This window comes from Polistes dominula, unplaced genomic scaffold (assembly GCF_049000335.1).
Source record: "Polistes dominula isolate Pdom_NZ unplaced genomic scaffold, Pdom_raw_medaka contig_77, whole genome shotgun sequence".
Classification (NCBI taxonomy): Eukaryota; Metazoa; Arthropoda; class Insecta; order Hymenoptera; family Vespidae; genus Polistes; species Polistes dominula.
Window position 1 is genome coordinate 638,116 of NW_028301152.1, and position 16,774 is coordinate 654,889.

The window sequence follows — 16,774 nt, forward strand, 5'->3', positions numbered from 1 at the left end:
TTTTTTTTTTAATATTTAGTGTTAATTAAAATTACATTTAAAATTATGTAACGTCGATTGAAAGTAAAAAAAAAAAAAAAAAAAAAGACAAGATCAACACATTATCGCATTTAATTATTAACTATGAACGAACATCAATATGTTGGTTTGGTCACTACGATTAATTAAATTTAAACAAGAAAGTATTAACGAGTTTTAAATGGTAAAGAAAAAAAAAAAAAAAAGAAATGATCATTTGAAAGTGACAAATGTAGTAGTATATCGTTTCGTTTAATTAATTATTCTCATCCAAGTAGATAAAAAAAAAAAAAAAGAAGAAAAAAAAGATATAAGAAACATTTTTAAACGTAAATGATATGTTTGCAATCGCCACCTGAGTGAGTTTCATTTCTTTTCATTTATTTTGCTTCATAAATATTCGTTGTTTTAACACATTTTATAAAATGTGTACGATAATACTTGATAATATTTCTATTTTCTTTAAAATAAATACACTTATACTTACATTAGATAAAAATAAAATATTCCATACTGGTTTAAAAATTATTGCGAAGAATAATTATTAATAAGATAAGATTACACATATATACATTTTTGATAATATAATCAAACTTTGTGTAAAAATATTTTTTCCGTTTCAGTTAAACAAAAAAAAAAAAGAAAAAAATGTATTTTATGTTTTCCGTTCTCTCTCTCTCTCTCTCTCTCTCTCTCTCTCTCTCTCTCTCTCTCTCTCTCTCTCTTTCACATCATACTCCTCACTTTACACAGCATAAAACTCACACACACTCCCCACCTTTTTACCTATCGTTAACCTCTAATTAGACCAATCTATTTGCTAAAACGGCTAATGACATATATATCTATATATATATACATTAAAAGAAACAGATTATGTTTAGTCGTTAGTTTAATCTTAACTAGTAACGATGACAAATTTATCCTTAGTGTTGTTTTTAGTTGTACAACTATGTCTCATAAAATTGTCACTTACTTTTGAATATTCGCCAATAGTACAAACTACAAAGGGACCGGTTAAAGGTCGAGTTTTTACTACAATCAGAGAATCTAAAAGGTATCATTCGTACAGAGGTATACCTTATGCTCAACCACCAACTGGTTATCTTAAATTCGCGGTAAGTTTATCGTTTTTTTTATAAAAAAAAAAAAGAAAGGAAGAGAAAAGTGAGCTTGAAAAGTGAGCTTTAAAATAAACAAAAAAAAAGAAGAGAAAAGAAGAAGAATTAATTTTTGTAGGCACCCAAAGAACCAAATGCGTGGAAAGATGTGTTCGATGCTAGCAAGGAAGGTAACCTTTGTCCACAAATTTTAAATAACAAATTTGTCGGTAACGAGGATTGTCTTCAACTCAACGTATATACACCTCAGGTATGAATATTTTTATTAATATTATTATATATAATATCTTGTTATTATTTGTCACGTGACGTTTGAGCGAGTTCTTTCTTTTTAATTAATTAATTCAACTGTACATCTTATTGATTGACAGAAACAAATAAATACAATAATTCTTCAGATATAAATAATAAATTAATTAAATAATTAAGATAAATTATTGATTAATCTAAAATATAATTGTTTTTTTGTTCTTTTAACGATTAATCTCATTTATTGTCATTATTTTGCATTCTATATGTGTGAGTGATAGAAATGATTATAATAATGATTATATTTTATGACAATTCGTAATAATTGTATTTAATGTGAATATTATTATTATTGATAAAATATAAATGTGTATACACAAATACGATAAATAATACATTGTCGTAACATTTTATACAATTTGAAATTTGTAAATATAATATTATAATTAAAAATGAGTTGTGTGTGCATGCAATGTGCAACAAAAAGAAAAAGAGCATATGTGTGATCGGTCTATAATGCGTTAATAGGTCAAAACATTTGATATTATCTCAAAGATATTTCAACGTTTACAAAAAAAAAAAAAAAAGAAAAGAAAAGAAAAGAAACAAACGTCACGTGCTATTAACTCGATTACCAAACTATAGAAAGTTAATTTTTATGAATTGTTCGTGGTAAGCAAGGATTATGCACTTCCGCAATAAACTTTTGAACCATGCGTTTTATACGTTCGTTACGTAAAAGAACCTGATTAATATTTATTATTATTATTATTATTAATATTATTATTATACAACACGTTTAGGATATTTTAATTCATAAAAAAGACAATTTGAAATAAGATTATTATTATTAGTATTATTTTGTAACAATTGTGTTATTTGCAGCTTCCTAAAAATGGGACAGAGCCTAAAGCTGTTCTATGTTGGATTTTTGGTGGTTCCTTCATTCGTGGACAAAATATGAAAAAATATTATTCTCCTGATTATATAATTGAAGAGGATCTCATATTAGTTTCTATTAATTATCGATTGGGTGCCCTTGGTACGTTAATTTAATATATCAAACTGATTAATGTTAACACGTTCTAAGCCCAGACCGTTTCGGTTGAATTTCTCGCCAGGCCCAAAATTCGACTGTCGGCGAACGCCCTAATGTAAAAAAGCGATAAGTAGAAATATCAATAATACGATCCGAGAGTATTATGGTTATATTATATTATTATATTTTATTTATCGAAAATAATCTTAATATATATATAAATTACGTGTCAATCTATTGTCATAATTGTCTGCACAATTAGGTTTAAATTTTTCTTATACTAAATGAGAATAATTTAAATGATACATTAATGATAAATTATGTCAAAGTGTATATTAATTGATGAAAATATTGTTATCTATTTTAAAGTTTCAATTAATTGATTTAACATACGAATTTCTTTTCTATATACAAATTACAATTAATTTAGAAATATTATATATATATAGAAATTTGTATTAGAAATTTGTTGACCATACGGTATAATAACGACTACGAATATTACACATATAACTGCGTTGAATCTCTCATTAATTTGATGAGAACGATCGATAAACAAGGCATTTGGCAAATGGCCAACTAACTCGACCAAATTTACGTACGAGAATTATTGGCAGAGTAAATATCTTCTCCCTTTTGGTCGAATAAAAAATATCCTATGAATTATATGAATTATTTCAACGCAATATTAGAAACTTCGATTAATTATAATAATTTAAAATAAATAAAACAAAACAAAATACATATCCAATAAATTAATCAACAACAACAAGAAAGATTAAATCAAAATATTTAACAATAATAAAAATATTTGAACGTTGTAACATGAAAACAAATTGTTAACATTAACAAATGAAAAATATAATGAATCAAATGAATAATCAATGTTATTTTAAAACAGGATTCTTATCATTGGAAAATAAAAATGCGTCGGGTAACGCTGGTCTGAAAGATCAAAGTTTAGCCCTAAAATGGGTCCAAGACAACATACACAATTTTGGTGGTGATCCAAAAAAAGTAACATTGATGGGAGTTAGTGCTGGTTCTGCCAGTGTTGGTTATCAACTGCTTTCTGAAAGATCAAAAGGTAATATAATCAAATTGTCTTATTATTGTCACACAATTATCTGAAATATTTGTAAAACATTTGTAGAATAATATTCTTTTTTCTACATTTTTTCATTTATCGGCAGGTCTATTTCGTAATACAATTTCAATGAGTGGAGCACCATTATGTTTTTGGGCATTTGACAGACCAGAACAAGTGAGAAGTAAAGTTATGCAAATTGCACGAAGACTTGGTTACAATGGTACCAGAGAAAATTTATTAGAATTTTATTACAATGTAAATGTTCAAAGTCTGACCGAAGTTATTGATAATTATTCATCAGTAAGTTATTCATTTATTCGTAAATATATATATATATTATATATATATATTTTTATATATGAATAATTTTAAATCATAATTATTTTTTTTTTTTTTTAGATCGATTTACCAATGCGACCAGTTTTAGAAGATGCTAATTACATTCCTGATGCATTCATATCTGAGTGTTCATTGAAAAAATATATGTCTGGTAATTTTAATCATGGTCCAGTCATGATGGGTTATACCAAAAACGAAACACTTATATATTTGGCAAGTTAGTAGTTTAATTTTATTCACACACCTGATTTTTAATCATTTTTCGTTATAGAGTATACTTTTATAGGGATCATAATATGGTTTTTCTAATAATGAAAGGATTTATACATTGATTTTTTTAACATTAACATTATTTATATATTATTATTTATTAATGTTCAAATAGCAAAAAAAAGTCATCAGGAACTTATTGATAATGTTATGGCATACAGTAAAAATCTTCAATGTATACAACATATCAGATCATTGTATTCACCTGCAGTAATTTTTAAAAACGATACTTCAAAAGATAATTACAGTACTACGACTATACAGGTAAATCTAATGAAATGATAAAAAGGTTATTTATTTAAAAACGATATTTTATTTGAAATGAAATATTTCTTAGTTTACTTCGGATGTAGCATTTATAGCACCGATAGATTATACACAAAAATTATTATCAAAATACAACGATCCTATTTATTATTATCGATATGATTTCGATTATGATAACTCTTTGCATAAAATCGATTATGGGGTGGATATAAATGGTAAGTTATCTTATATTAATTAATTATATAATATATTAATACTCATATAAATTTATATTGACAATCAAATTGACTTTTATTTAAAAACAAATGAAGATATAATATTATATTTTTGTTTTAATTATAAAAACTTTTCGAATCGATCTTTCTATGAATATTTACACGCGAATAGAAAGAAAAAAATGTCTGAAAAGTTAATAATTGAATTTATTTTGATCCTATAATATATTAATCATTGTAATCTAATATTCCATAGGTTCTGCTCATGGGGATGAAGTTGTAATGATATTTTATTCGGATAGATTTAAAATAGATCCAAATGCAAATAACTCGATAACGTTGTTACAAAAACGAATGACTCGTATGTGGGCAAATATGGCTAAATATGGGTCAGTATATATATTTACACTAAAAATATATATTCATTACGTATCTCTTTTAATTACCAATTGTTTGTTTTTTTTTTTTTTTTACATCACTTTCGTTTATTACTTTTTCCCTAATATTAGATTTAAACTTTTATCGTAAACTTTTGTCACGCCATTTGTGCAATTATTTTTTACGATTATGAATTTAAATTCTCTTTCATTATCATAAACATATAGAGACGTATTATATGTTAATTTTAATGTTACCAAATTGGCATTGAATCGTTAACAGTCTTAGAAATTTATTCATTCTGGCCAAATCATGCAAGGTCACCAATTATACTTTAAAAAGATTTTTTTACTTCAAACTAACTTCTCTTTCATTATCATAAATTTACAGACTTTCTAAATTTATTTTGGTATTTTATTTCGTTAAATATCAAATCAACAAATTCAAAATAATATTCTCAATCTTTGAATAAATAAATAAATAAGTAATAATAATAATAATTATAATATCGTTATTTAGATTCAAACGTAAGAATTTATTTTTGGTATACATGAATAATTAATGAATTTTTTTCAGAAATCCAACTCCAAATGGAACCAATGACAATTTATTGAACATCGTTTGGCCAGATTCGAGAAAATCCGGTAAGATGTTATGGTTAAATGAAGAATTAAAAATACATGATCGATACAAGGATCCAATAATCGATATAGTTCAATTTGGTATCAAACATTTTGGTGCACAATCTAACGGATGTAATTTAAATTATACCAAAAAAGCGGTTAAAACGATACCACACAATTAATACAAATTTTATTCAAAGTACAATTGCAAAGCATGGTATATACTTTGTATTATAATGATTTATTATGTTATAAAATTTTGTGTTATTTCTTTTTGTTTTGTTCTTTTTATATATTTAAGTAATAATAATTCGATGTATTGATTAAAAAGGGATTCAATAAAATAATTATGCAATGTTTATATAAAGACCGCTTCAAGGATCTTTGGATGCCCTGGCCCTGGCATGAGACACACGAAGGCCCTGTTCTCAGGGCCCTCGGAGAAGCTAGGTACCGAGTTGATCAACCTAAACCGAGCCCACAATTGAGGTTGGTTGTGGGACTGATCACTCCCCTCCTCCCTCCATCTCATAACTCAATGCGTTGGGCTCAGGGGCGGCCAGACTGCTGCACTTTCCAAGAGAGTCGGGGCTACCCGCGAGATCGCTACGGTCATAGGTTTTTCCCCGCAAGGGGCCCGGGCACAATGGTCCAGAGACTGAGCGCCCGGGTAAACAAACCTCAAGGAAAAAAAAAACCCACATATGTATTTGTATATGTTTTTTTTTTCTTTTATTCTAACTAATCGAGCAACGTCGAAATTTCTTTCAGAAGGTAATTGAACTTGACACAGAAAAAAAAATACAATAACGACAACAACAAAAACAAACCTTCAATCAGAGAGTATAACCTTTCACGAAAATTATCTAACGTAATTGAATGTATAGTGAACGTTTGAAATGTAGAAACACAGCAGAAGACCTTCTCGTTCGACATTCTAAGTTCCACGATTCAAACATAGTAAACTCACTCTACTCACAATCAGTATAGTAATCGAGCAACGCGCGATCGGTCAACACCACTTTCATTCTTCTATAATACACGAAATCTTTCACATTATTTATTACTATCTTATATACTCTCTCTTATTATTTACTGTATTTATTAAATGTAAGTAAATATTATTACCCTATTAGCACATGAATACATGTGTATTTAATATTTAAAAGTTTTCATATTAAATTTGCAATATTAATTATTTTATTATTAAATATTTACTCAATTTTAATATAAAAGTTTAATTTTTAAAAATACATTGAATCACGTTTTAATATTAATCAATTAAGAGTGTGACGATCTGTATACAGAGTACCCTCCGGTGTGTGTCGCGATAATCAAGCGATGACGGATATAGTCGTCAAACACGCTTAACTGTTTAAATACACATGTATTCAATATTTTGTGCTACTAAGGTAGGTATATATACTTATTATTATTATTTACATTTATCTTTCCCCTCCCCCTTTTTTATTATTTGTGTTTCTAACAAACATTTGTTAAAAGCATTACAGTAAACTCTTGAAGGAGGTGGCTCACATTAAGTTGAATTAATCGACCGTATGAATCGTAGATCTTCCTTTAGGGATACTTTCGACCACATCTTCACATCCACATTCTCATTCTCATCGTTCATCCCTCATCGTGAAAAGTCCCATGACGATATTTCTTCGAAGAAGATAACACCAAAAGAAAGGTTTGTTCTTAAACATTAATTTTCTCCCGTTGTGTGTTCGACTGTAAGATATTTCATTCATTCATTCATTCATTTTTTTTTCTTTTTCTTTTTCTTTTTCTTTTTCTTCTCTTTCTCTTTCTCTCTTTCTTTTTTTCTTTTTATATGGCAGAAAAGGACACATAACTCTTTCATATCGACAGATGTAGGTAACATAAATTTTAACGATAGTATTTTACTCTGTACGTGTGTTTGTGTATACAGGTGTGGGTGTGTGTTTGTTACTGTGATTAAAATATATGTTTCAAGTAAATTATAACATTCTGATTTTACTTTATTAATTAAATGATATGAAATTTAATTTTGTTTTATTTTTCTTCAATTTTATCGTTGCGAGTACTTAATTAGGTAAAATTAATTTAATGTGTATAAATGATAATTCATAATGTAACAGTTATTTTATTATTATTATTATTTTTAAATATACTTCATAGTTTATTTTCATTCGTTTTAATTTTTTATTTTATTTTTGACACAAACATTTCTTTATTTTACAATTCAACAACAACAACCAACAACAACAACCAACAACAAATATATGAATTTTAATAATATAATTATTCCAATAAATAATTATTAAAATTAATCTATCTAAATTTAAGACTGGTAGACAATGAATTCGTCTCCAAACAAGTTACGAAATAAAATCAACATTAATGAAGACGTTTCGAATCAAAAATTTATCTCACCATATTCCTCATTATCTCATTTGTCAGTTGTAAATATATATATGTGTGTATGTGTGTGTGAGTGTAGTATATCATGAGACTACTGTGACAAGAAGAACACGAGTATGTTAATATTTGTATAGCACTCTTGTCGTCAACAGAGTGTTGTTGCATTCGTTTTCTAAAAGCATTTTATTCATTCTTATTTTTCGATGTTAGTTTTCAGTTGTCTTTCGAATCGTTTCAATATTTTTAATGAGAGAAAGAGAAATTATTTTTAAAAAAAGTGAATAAGTGCGTTTCAAAAGTGTTTGTAAGATGTAAGAAAAACAATTTATTATTTATTTACATATTACCTTTTTGTCTTGAAATTAATCAACAAACGTTTGTCTAAATTATTACGTCGAGTCATAAATAACTTCCATTTTTTATGAGACTGATAAGTGCAAGACACCTTTCATGGAGTTTCTTTTTTTTTTTTTTGCACTCTTTGCAATTGTTCAACGTATCTATTGGATTTTGCTCCAATATTAAACTTTAAAAGGTTCATCAAAGTTAGAAATACGTCCCTGCACTCGGTTCATCTTTTAAGATCGTATCTCCAGAACGGAATTTTACAAACCAATTTCTTATCTAATAACATCCAGAAGCATTTTTGTTCCTTGTTTATCGTTTTACTTCTATTTGTGACTTTTTAATACGGTAAATTATTATTCCATTAATTTTAATTATTCAAATAATATATTAATTTATTTATGTTAATATACAGAAAAAAAAAATAAAATAAAATTAATCAATATTATTTCTGTGATAATAGAATTTGAAGAAAAACAAGGGAAAATAAATTAAATAATTGTATTCATAGATAAGCATAAGAACAAAACATTTAAGAAAAAAAAAAACTTTTCTACGAACTGAACAAAAATTAAATTCCAATAAAAGTATGATAAAACACAAATGATAAAAATAAATATATAATTACGATATTTATTATATATATATATATATATATAAATGGAATTTTGTTAAAAAAGAAAAATTTCTTAAAAATAAATATGACGTAATATTTCGTATTGATAATGAATAAAAGGGAAAGATAAGAAAAATGAAGAAAGAAAAAAAACTAATACAAAATTAGGTCAATTCGATTGATTAAACTAATCATCTATGAGTAAACATTTTGTTTACATATGAAAATGAACGATATTATTTAATTATATATCGTTTCATTTAAAATTCCAATTGTAAATATACGCACACACACATTTATATACTGTTATTATATTATCATAAGTATTGTGTAAAGCAATAGGCCTCTTCATTAACAAAATGTGTTAACCATAGATTGTGGTGACAATTAAACGTCAATGTTCTTAGATAAAATGTTCCATTTATTTGTCATTCTAATCTTTCCTTAGTAAAACCACAAAGCATTAATCAGATTCATTTGTTGCTACCAACTTGAAACACTTGTAAGCAAGTTAAAGCTAAAAAAAAATAAAAAAGTAATAAAGATAAAAATTTCAGAAAATAAAAAAGAAATAAAAGAAAAAAAAAAAAGAAGAGTTCACTGGAATTCTCCGACACGATTTATATTCCTTATTTTTCATTGGACGAATCTTATCGCTTGTAGTATTCTAACATTTTCGGGAAGAATTTAATAGAGAATTTCTGTATCTTCAAGATAAGAAGATAAAAAACTATATTATCATTTTATTGACATTTTATTTTATTTTTTTTTTTTTTGGAGGAGGAACAAGAAACGATTCATAACTGTATTCGAATTTTGTTCATAATAATACAAAAATCTCATTCTCGATATATATGTTTATTTATAAAAATGAAAAATGTATTATATATATATTGAAAATTAATATTTATTATTGTAAAGTAACAGTAATGAACACTACAAATCATTTGATACGAAATTAAATTTCGTATCGTTCTTTTCTTTCATTTTTTTTTTGTTGTTTTTTGTTCTTTTTTTTTTGTTTCTTATCTCTTTGTTTGTTTCATTTGTATTCTTTCGTTCTGCTATTAATAATCCACCCTTGAAAATCAACCGAGTCTTTTCTGTGGCTTTTAGCAAGAGCCAAGTCATTAACGCCTACCAAGGTGTGTGTGTGTACGTGTGTGTATCAACGAAACAAAACGGTCTGGATCGTGCACAACCAACGCTCACGAAAAAAACGAGTCCTTTTATTTCGAAACAACACGTCCCTAACTATCATCCTATACTAATACTAAAAAAGAAAACAGGGCCAATATTTCTGCCATCTACTTTCGAACAAACATTCTTTATACGCTCGAACCCATTATTAGCCTACATTGTCTCAACAATAAATTCTTTCCTTTCTATCTTTCCTACCCTTTTTATTTTCTTTTTTTCTTGTTTTTTGTTACTTATCAAAAAATATTTATCCTTGAACAAAAAAATTGTACGGAGAATATAATTTTTGTTCATTTTCAGCTATTTTTTATTTTTATTTTTATGTTGCAGTTCGTTCCAAAATCAAATATGGCGACAATGACAAAAGAAATGACCGTAATAAGACCGATCTATCGTCAAGACGAATTGCATCGTGTGTGCAAGTATGCGAAACCAAAGAGAAATCGTAAGTTGAGTCAGTGACCTTACATTTTTAGATTGAAATATTATTGGTTTTTACTTTTCTTTATTATTTCTTTTTGTTGTTGTTGTTGTTGTTTTTTTAAATAGATCGATATTACAGATTTCATCTTCGCGAAAGCGAAACGAATCCTTGAAATGATCTTTGATTTCTTTTTTTTTTTTGGATTAATCATTAAGATTTTATCTTGATACAGTTACCGAACAGATTTCCAGAAGATGGAACAATGCCAGTCCGTGGAAAATGTTGAAAAAAACAGTACCATTGATAGATTGGTTGCCAAAATATAATTGGAGGAATAATATTCTTGGTGATATAGTTGCTGGTATTACAGTAGCTGTTATGCACATACCACAAGGTATATAATTATTATTAATAATTTTGGATATTTTATTATATTATATTAATTATTATATTAAATAATATATTATTAAATTAATTATAATTAATAAATTAATTTTAATATTTAATAAAATGACACACATTACTATTATTATTAATGAATACAATTATTATATAGGAATGGCGTATGCAATACTCGGCAATGTACCATCTATAGTTGGCATTTACATGGCTTTCTTTCCAGTATTAATATATTTTTTATTCGGCACATCCAGACACAACTCAATGGGTAATTTACTTTTATTTTGATTACATCAAATTTTCAAATAAAATCTTATTTATGATTTTATTACAATTTTACGATAACATCCTTAAATTGTAGGTACATTCGCAGTAATTTGTATGATGACCGGCAAAGTGGTAGTGACGTATAGTTCGATGGAAAATACTATGAACAATAGCACACAAATCGACAGTGCGAACATAATAGGATCGAATATGATCAATCATGAGTATACACCGATACAAGTAGCTACTGTTGTAACCTTCGTCGTTGGTCTAACGCAGGTGACGTTGTTGTTAAAATTCATAATTAATGATCGATTGATTATTCGATATATAACGTGTAACTCAAGATATCTGGTCTAGTTAGGAATGTACGTATTACGATTGGGCGTTATATCTTCATTCTTGGCTGATAGCCTAATAAGTGGCTTTACAACAGCTGCTGGTTTACATGTATTCACGTCACAAGTTAAGGATCTTCTTGGTTTAACTTTAATACCACGAAGAGGTATATTTAAACTAATACTTGTAAGTATAAATTCATTTAAATATACAAAATGTCTTGTAAACGATGATACACAAGCAAGTCAAAAAATAATTCTATCTGAAAAATTTTCAATTGAAAATGTACATTCAAATTTATTTATATAAAACTTTGGTGTATTGAAAATAAATACATTTTCAAATTTGTTATTAACCACTCGTTTGAATCATCATCGATAATCATAATCTCATATAATATAAATACAGGATTTTTCACAATGATCTTATATTTAAATAAAATAATAATATTTTATATATTTTTTTTTCATTTCAGACATATTTTGATATTTTTAATAATATTGATAAAGTCAATGTGGCTGCTTTGAGTTTGTCAGCCATAACGATTGTAATCTTGATATTTAATAATCAATTCTTAAAAGTAAGTATTATAATAATGTTCATTTATTATTCTTCAATTTTTTAACCTTTTTATTTTTTTTTCTTTAATTTATATGAAATTTTATTTATAATATTGATAAATACCAATCGTCTTGATTGATACAATTTTTTAGTTTGATATCCACACAACTGTGATAATTATAAATTACAAGACAATATATGATTGTCAAATATAAATTTCAAACATAAATGTGGAACATAAGAAATATCGAAAAGATTTTATCAAAAATCACATCACCAGTCATGCATATGTGTCTCACAAAAAAATCTTATAAAAAAAAAAATGATATAACATGTTTAATATTATAATAATTGACAATCATCTGTAATTTATCAACATTATAAATAAAATTCATGTAAATTATTGCTCTTTACTCAAAATGAACATTGCCTTTATTTTAATGATAAGAATATTTATTTAAAAAAAAATTAATTATCATATTTTTTAGCCAAGATTCGCTAGAATAAGTCCATTTCCAATACCAATAGAAATGTTAGTAGTAGTGGGTGGTACTTTAATATCAATGTATATGAAGTTAACAGAAGCATACAATATTAAAATAGTCGGTGATATACCAGTTGGGTAAATATACTTAATTTATTATTATAATTATAAATGAAATATATATATCAAATTTTAGAAAATGTAACGCTTTAATCTTCATAAAGTTTAAACTCTTAATTATGATCACAATCAAATATGTCAATTATAGAAATATCTTATTAAACGTTAGTTTACCCCTTTCGCACGCAACGGGCGTATTTTCTACTAGGTGCTATTTCTATTGTACGAGCTACTAATACGTGCAGCAGCAACAAAATTGCACTGTATTTTAAAGTAATTTTATTGTTGATATTAAAATTATTTAAAATAATTCAAATTAATAATTATTAATAAAAATACTAAAAATCATTAGAAACAAAATTGCATTGAATTCAAAAAAAAAACAAAATACTAAAATTACACGTTCCCAAGAGTGGGATATTTGACTTAGTGCTATAACTGCATACGTTCGTCGTATGTAAAATACGTGATATTTTATGGAAGGCCACTATAGTAGGCCCATAGTATCTCAGTGACATCTTATGGAGGGCCACTATAGTGGTTTGTAGTAGCGAAAGGGTTAATCTTTACAAATTTGAAATAACTTTAACAAACATTTGGAAATATGAATATTTGAATAGAAAGAGAATATGTCAAACTTAACAATTAATCTTATATTGATATTAAATCATTATAAAATTTCAGATTACCAACTCCATCGTTACCTCCACTTTCTCTAATACCAAACGTTCTGCTTGATAGCTTCATAATTACTTTAGTTTCCTATACTATATCTATGTCAATGGCTTTAATATTTGCGCAAAAGGTTGGTTACGAAGTAGACGCCAATCAAGAATTAGTTGCTCAGGTAAGTTCAATTATATCTTTCAACATCATCATCATCATCATCACACACACACACACATTTACTCTTCAAGGTTTTTCTTTTTTTTTACTATAAAACCAACAATAAAAAAAAGTTACAAGTGAATAGTACTTATAGAATTATATACTTGGTATTATTTTTCTAGGGTCTTGGAAATCTTTTTGGATCATTTTTTTCATGCATGCCATTCACCGCCTCATTATCGAGATCATTGATCCAAGAAACTGTTGGTGGACGTACACAATTAGCAAGTTTCATTTCTTGTGGTATTTTGGTCAGCGTTTTATTATGGATTGGACCATTCTTCGAACCTCTTCCACGAGTAATTTTTTTTTAAATCATTCATTTTTCATTAATTTCTAATAAAATATAAACAATGTTTAATTATATATTGGAGTAATTTTAAATTATTAATTATTACAAATTTATGATTAATTTAATTTTGTTTAGAATCATATTATTGAACACTTGAAATTTATATTGTTGAAATTATTTTATTCAACAAACAAACAAAAAAACAATTCTAAAAAATAATTTTCCTACGATGTAACTTGCATTAAATGAAAATGATTTGTTTTTTTTTTTTTTAGTGTATTCTAGCGAGTATAATCGTCGTGGCTCTTCAAGGTATGCTGATGAAGATAACAGATTTCCTAAAATTTTGGAAATTGGATAAAATAGATGCCGGTATTTGGGCAATCACATTTCTCACAGTTATTTTATTGGACGTTGAATATGGTCTGATCATTGGTTTATTCGTATGTCTTACGAAATTAATTATAATTGTTACTCAACCCTATGCATGTTTACTTGCATTGGCACCTGGTACTGAACTTTATTTGGACTCTCAAAGATATAAAGGAGTATGACAATTTTCTTTTATTTTATTATTTTTTTTTTTTTTTCTAATTAATTCAATCATCAAAAAATACATCAATTATTTCAGACGATCGAGATTACAGGAATTAAAATATTTCATTACTCGGGAAGTTTAAACTTTGCATCTAGACAACATTTTTGTGACACAGTTTATAAACTAACCGAAGTAATACCAAGAAAAGAATTGATAAAGAGAAATACGAAAAATAGTACGGAAGATGACAAAATAGATGAGGTATAATTATAAATCAATTTTTAAAGTAAAAACATTTTGAGAGACGGTAATCGTAATATATTATAAAACGATGTGAAAAAAAAATCGGAATATAGTGTTAGAACAAGAAAGAGAAAGAGTACAATCATATCCACAATGTTTAACATATCTTAAATAATTGTTAATTAAAGTTAGGAAATGTATATTGTAGTGTAAAAGCACTGAGTATAAATTCAAAACACCTTCCTCTTCGAAATTCATTGTCAGACTGAACGCACGTTGTCCTCTATAAAAGACAGTTCAAATTTTTCTTATTTATTATTGTTTATATGACTTTCCTAACGTTGCGCATGTGCATAACAGTTTCTGATTTTAACATTTTTCGCATTTTAATGTAATTATTTTATCGCTCATGCGCAACGATAACTTCGAGGATAAAATTTCCCTGTAATGTATGTAGAATGTATTAGAATACTAAAATAATTGTTAAATAATCGAAAGGAAGATGTATTGTTGTTTAAAAACACCAAGTATATGATCGGAGTACCGTCTTCTTCGAAATTCACCTTCACACTAGCACGTTGTCATCTGTGAAAGTTCTTTTATTCAATGTTGTTGATATGACTTTCCGAACGTTGCGCATGTACATAACAAAAATAATCTATCAAATTAATAGAATTTAAGATTGTAACGTTTTGATTTAAACATTTTTTGCATTCTAATGTAATTATTTTATCGCTCATGCGCAATGATAACTTCGAGGATAAAATTTTCCTGTAATGTGTGTAGAGTGTATTAGAATACTAAAATAATTGTTAAATAATCGAAAGGAAGATGTATTGTTGTTTAAAAACACCAAGTATATGATCGGAGTATCGTCTTCTTCGAAATTCACCTTCACACTGGCACGTTGTCATCTGTGAAAGTTCTTTTATTCAATGTTGTTGATATGACTTTCCGAACGTTGCGCATGTACATAACAGAAATAATCTATTAAATTAATAGAATTTAAGATTGTAACGTTTTGATTTAAACATTTTTAGCATTCTAATGTATTTGTTTTATCGCTCATGCGCAATGATAACTTCGAGGATAAAATTTTCCTGTAATGTGTGTAGAATGTATTAGAATAGTAAAATAATTGTTAAAAAATCGAAAAGATGTGTTCGATATATTATCGAATTATTCGATAATAATATATCATCTCGTATTATATTATTTAAAAATAATTATGTTTTTCTTTTTTGTTTTTTCAGATAAAATACTCAAATTCCTATTACACCGATCAATCATCGTGTTCCTCGCAACACTTATACATTAGTAGGAATACTTTGAATCAAAATTATGGCAGCACGACGATCAAAGATACCGTAATTTCTATTTTAAATTATTTTTTTTAATTAATTTGCCATACTTTTTTTATTGAAAAATTTATCCTGCTATCTATAATGACTTTCAATTATATTTTTAATTTATTTGTAAAATATCTTCGAGAAATATAATTACATTTATTATATTATATATTTTTACAGATGCAAACTCTGATATTGGATTTTTCGGCAGTGACATACATCGATTCAGCTGGTGTAAATATGTTAAAAAATTTAATCAACGAATACAATGAAATAAACGTTTCAGTTTATATTACTGGAACTTGCGGACCTGTTTACGAAATGATGACGAAATGTAATTTATTGGAATCCAATGATCATACCTTTGGATTATTTCCTACGATTTCTGATGCTGTATATTATGCACAACATCCAAATAATATTATGACAATATCGACGTAAAATAATAATTTTTTTTTTTAGGATGAAAAAATTACATTAATATTAAATAAATATTTATAAATAAAACGATTAGAAATTAATAATGTAGGATAACATTTTTCTTATTATAATAAATACTCATGTTATTTTATTTAAAAAAAAAAGGAACATTATTATTTTATAATAATTCATAAATATTCTTCTCTTTCGTACTTTATCAGATTTATTATCTGATAATTTATTTTTGTTGAATGTGTAAGTGGAAATGTCT

General features: G+C 26.4%; 2 protein-coding genes across 7 annotated transcripts; both read left to right on the forward strand.

Moving 5' to 3' along the window:
• LOC107064067 (juvenile hormone esterase) lies at nt 1–6,695 on the forward strand. Its single transcript, XM_015316336.2, has 11 exons — nt 1–1,136; nt 1,258–1,389; nt 2,274–2,430; nt 3,329–3,514; nt 3,621–3,817; nt 3,917–4,073; nt 4,242–4,390; nt 4,464–4,608; nt 4,865–4,997; nt 5,563–5,630; nt 5,978–6,695. The coding sequence occupies exons 1-11, from the start codon at nt 930–932 to the stop codon at nt 6,352–6,354; spliced, it is 1,908 nt and encodes a 635-aa protein (XP_015171822.2). The 5' UTR covers nt 1–929; the 3' UTR covers nt 6,355–6,695.
• On the forward strand, nt 4,924–16,607 carry LOC107064066 (prestin). 6 transcript variants are annotated; one of them, XM_089178145.1, is made up of 15 exons: nt 4,924–4,997; nt 5,563–5,630; nt 10,510–10,624; nt 10,836–10,997; nt 11,160–11,270; nt 11,364–11,548; nt 11,630–11,794; nt 12,084–12,188; nt 12,658–12,791; nt 13,458–13,620; nt 13,784–13,960; nt 14,229–14,501; nt 14,585–14,752; nt 15,988–16,101; nt 16,264–16,607. In XM_089178145.1, the coding sequence occupies exons 3-15, from the start codon at nt 10,528–10,530 to the stop codon at nt 16,522–16,524; spliced, it is 2,115 nt and encodes a 704-aa protein (XP_089034271.1). In that variant the 5' UTR covers nt 4,924–4,997; nt 5,563–5,630; nt 10,510–10,527; the 3' UTR covers nt 16,525–16,607. The 6 variants fall into 6 exon arrangements, with proteins under 6 accessions (XP_089034271.1, XP_015171819.2, XP_089034273.1 ...); XM_015316333.2 differs by lacking the exons at nt 4,924–4,997; nt 5,563–5,630 and adding an exon at nt 6,798–7,302; XM_089178147.1 differs by lacking the exons at nt 4,924–4,997; nt 5,563–5,630 and adding an exon at nt 6,798–7,302 and having other exon boundaries at nt 10,847–10,997.
• Nucleotides 16,608–16,774: the final 167 nt, after the last annotated feature.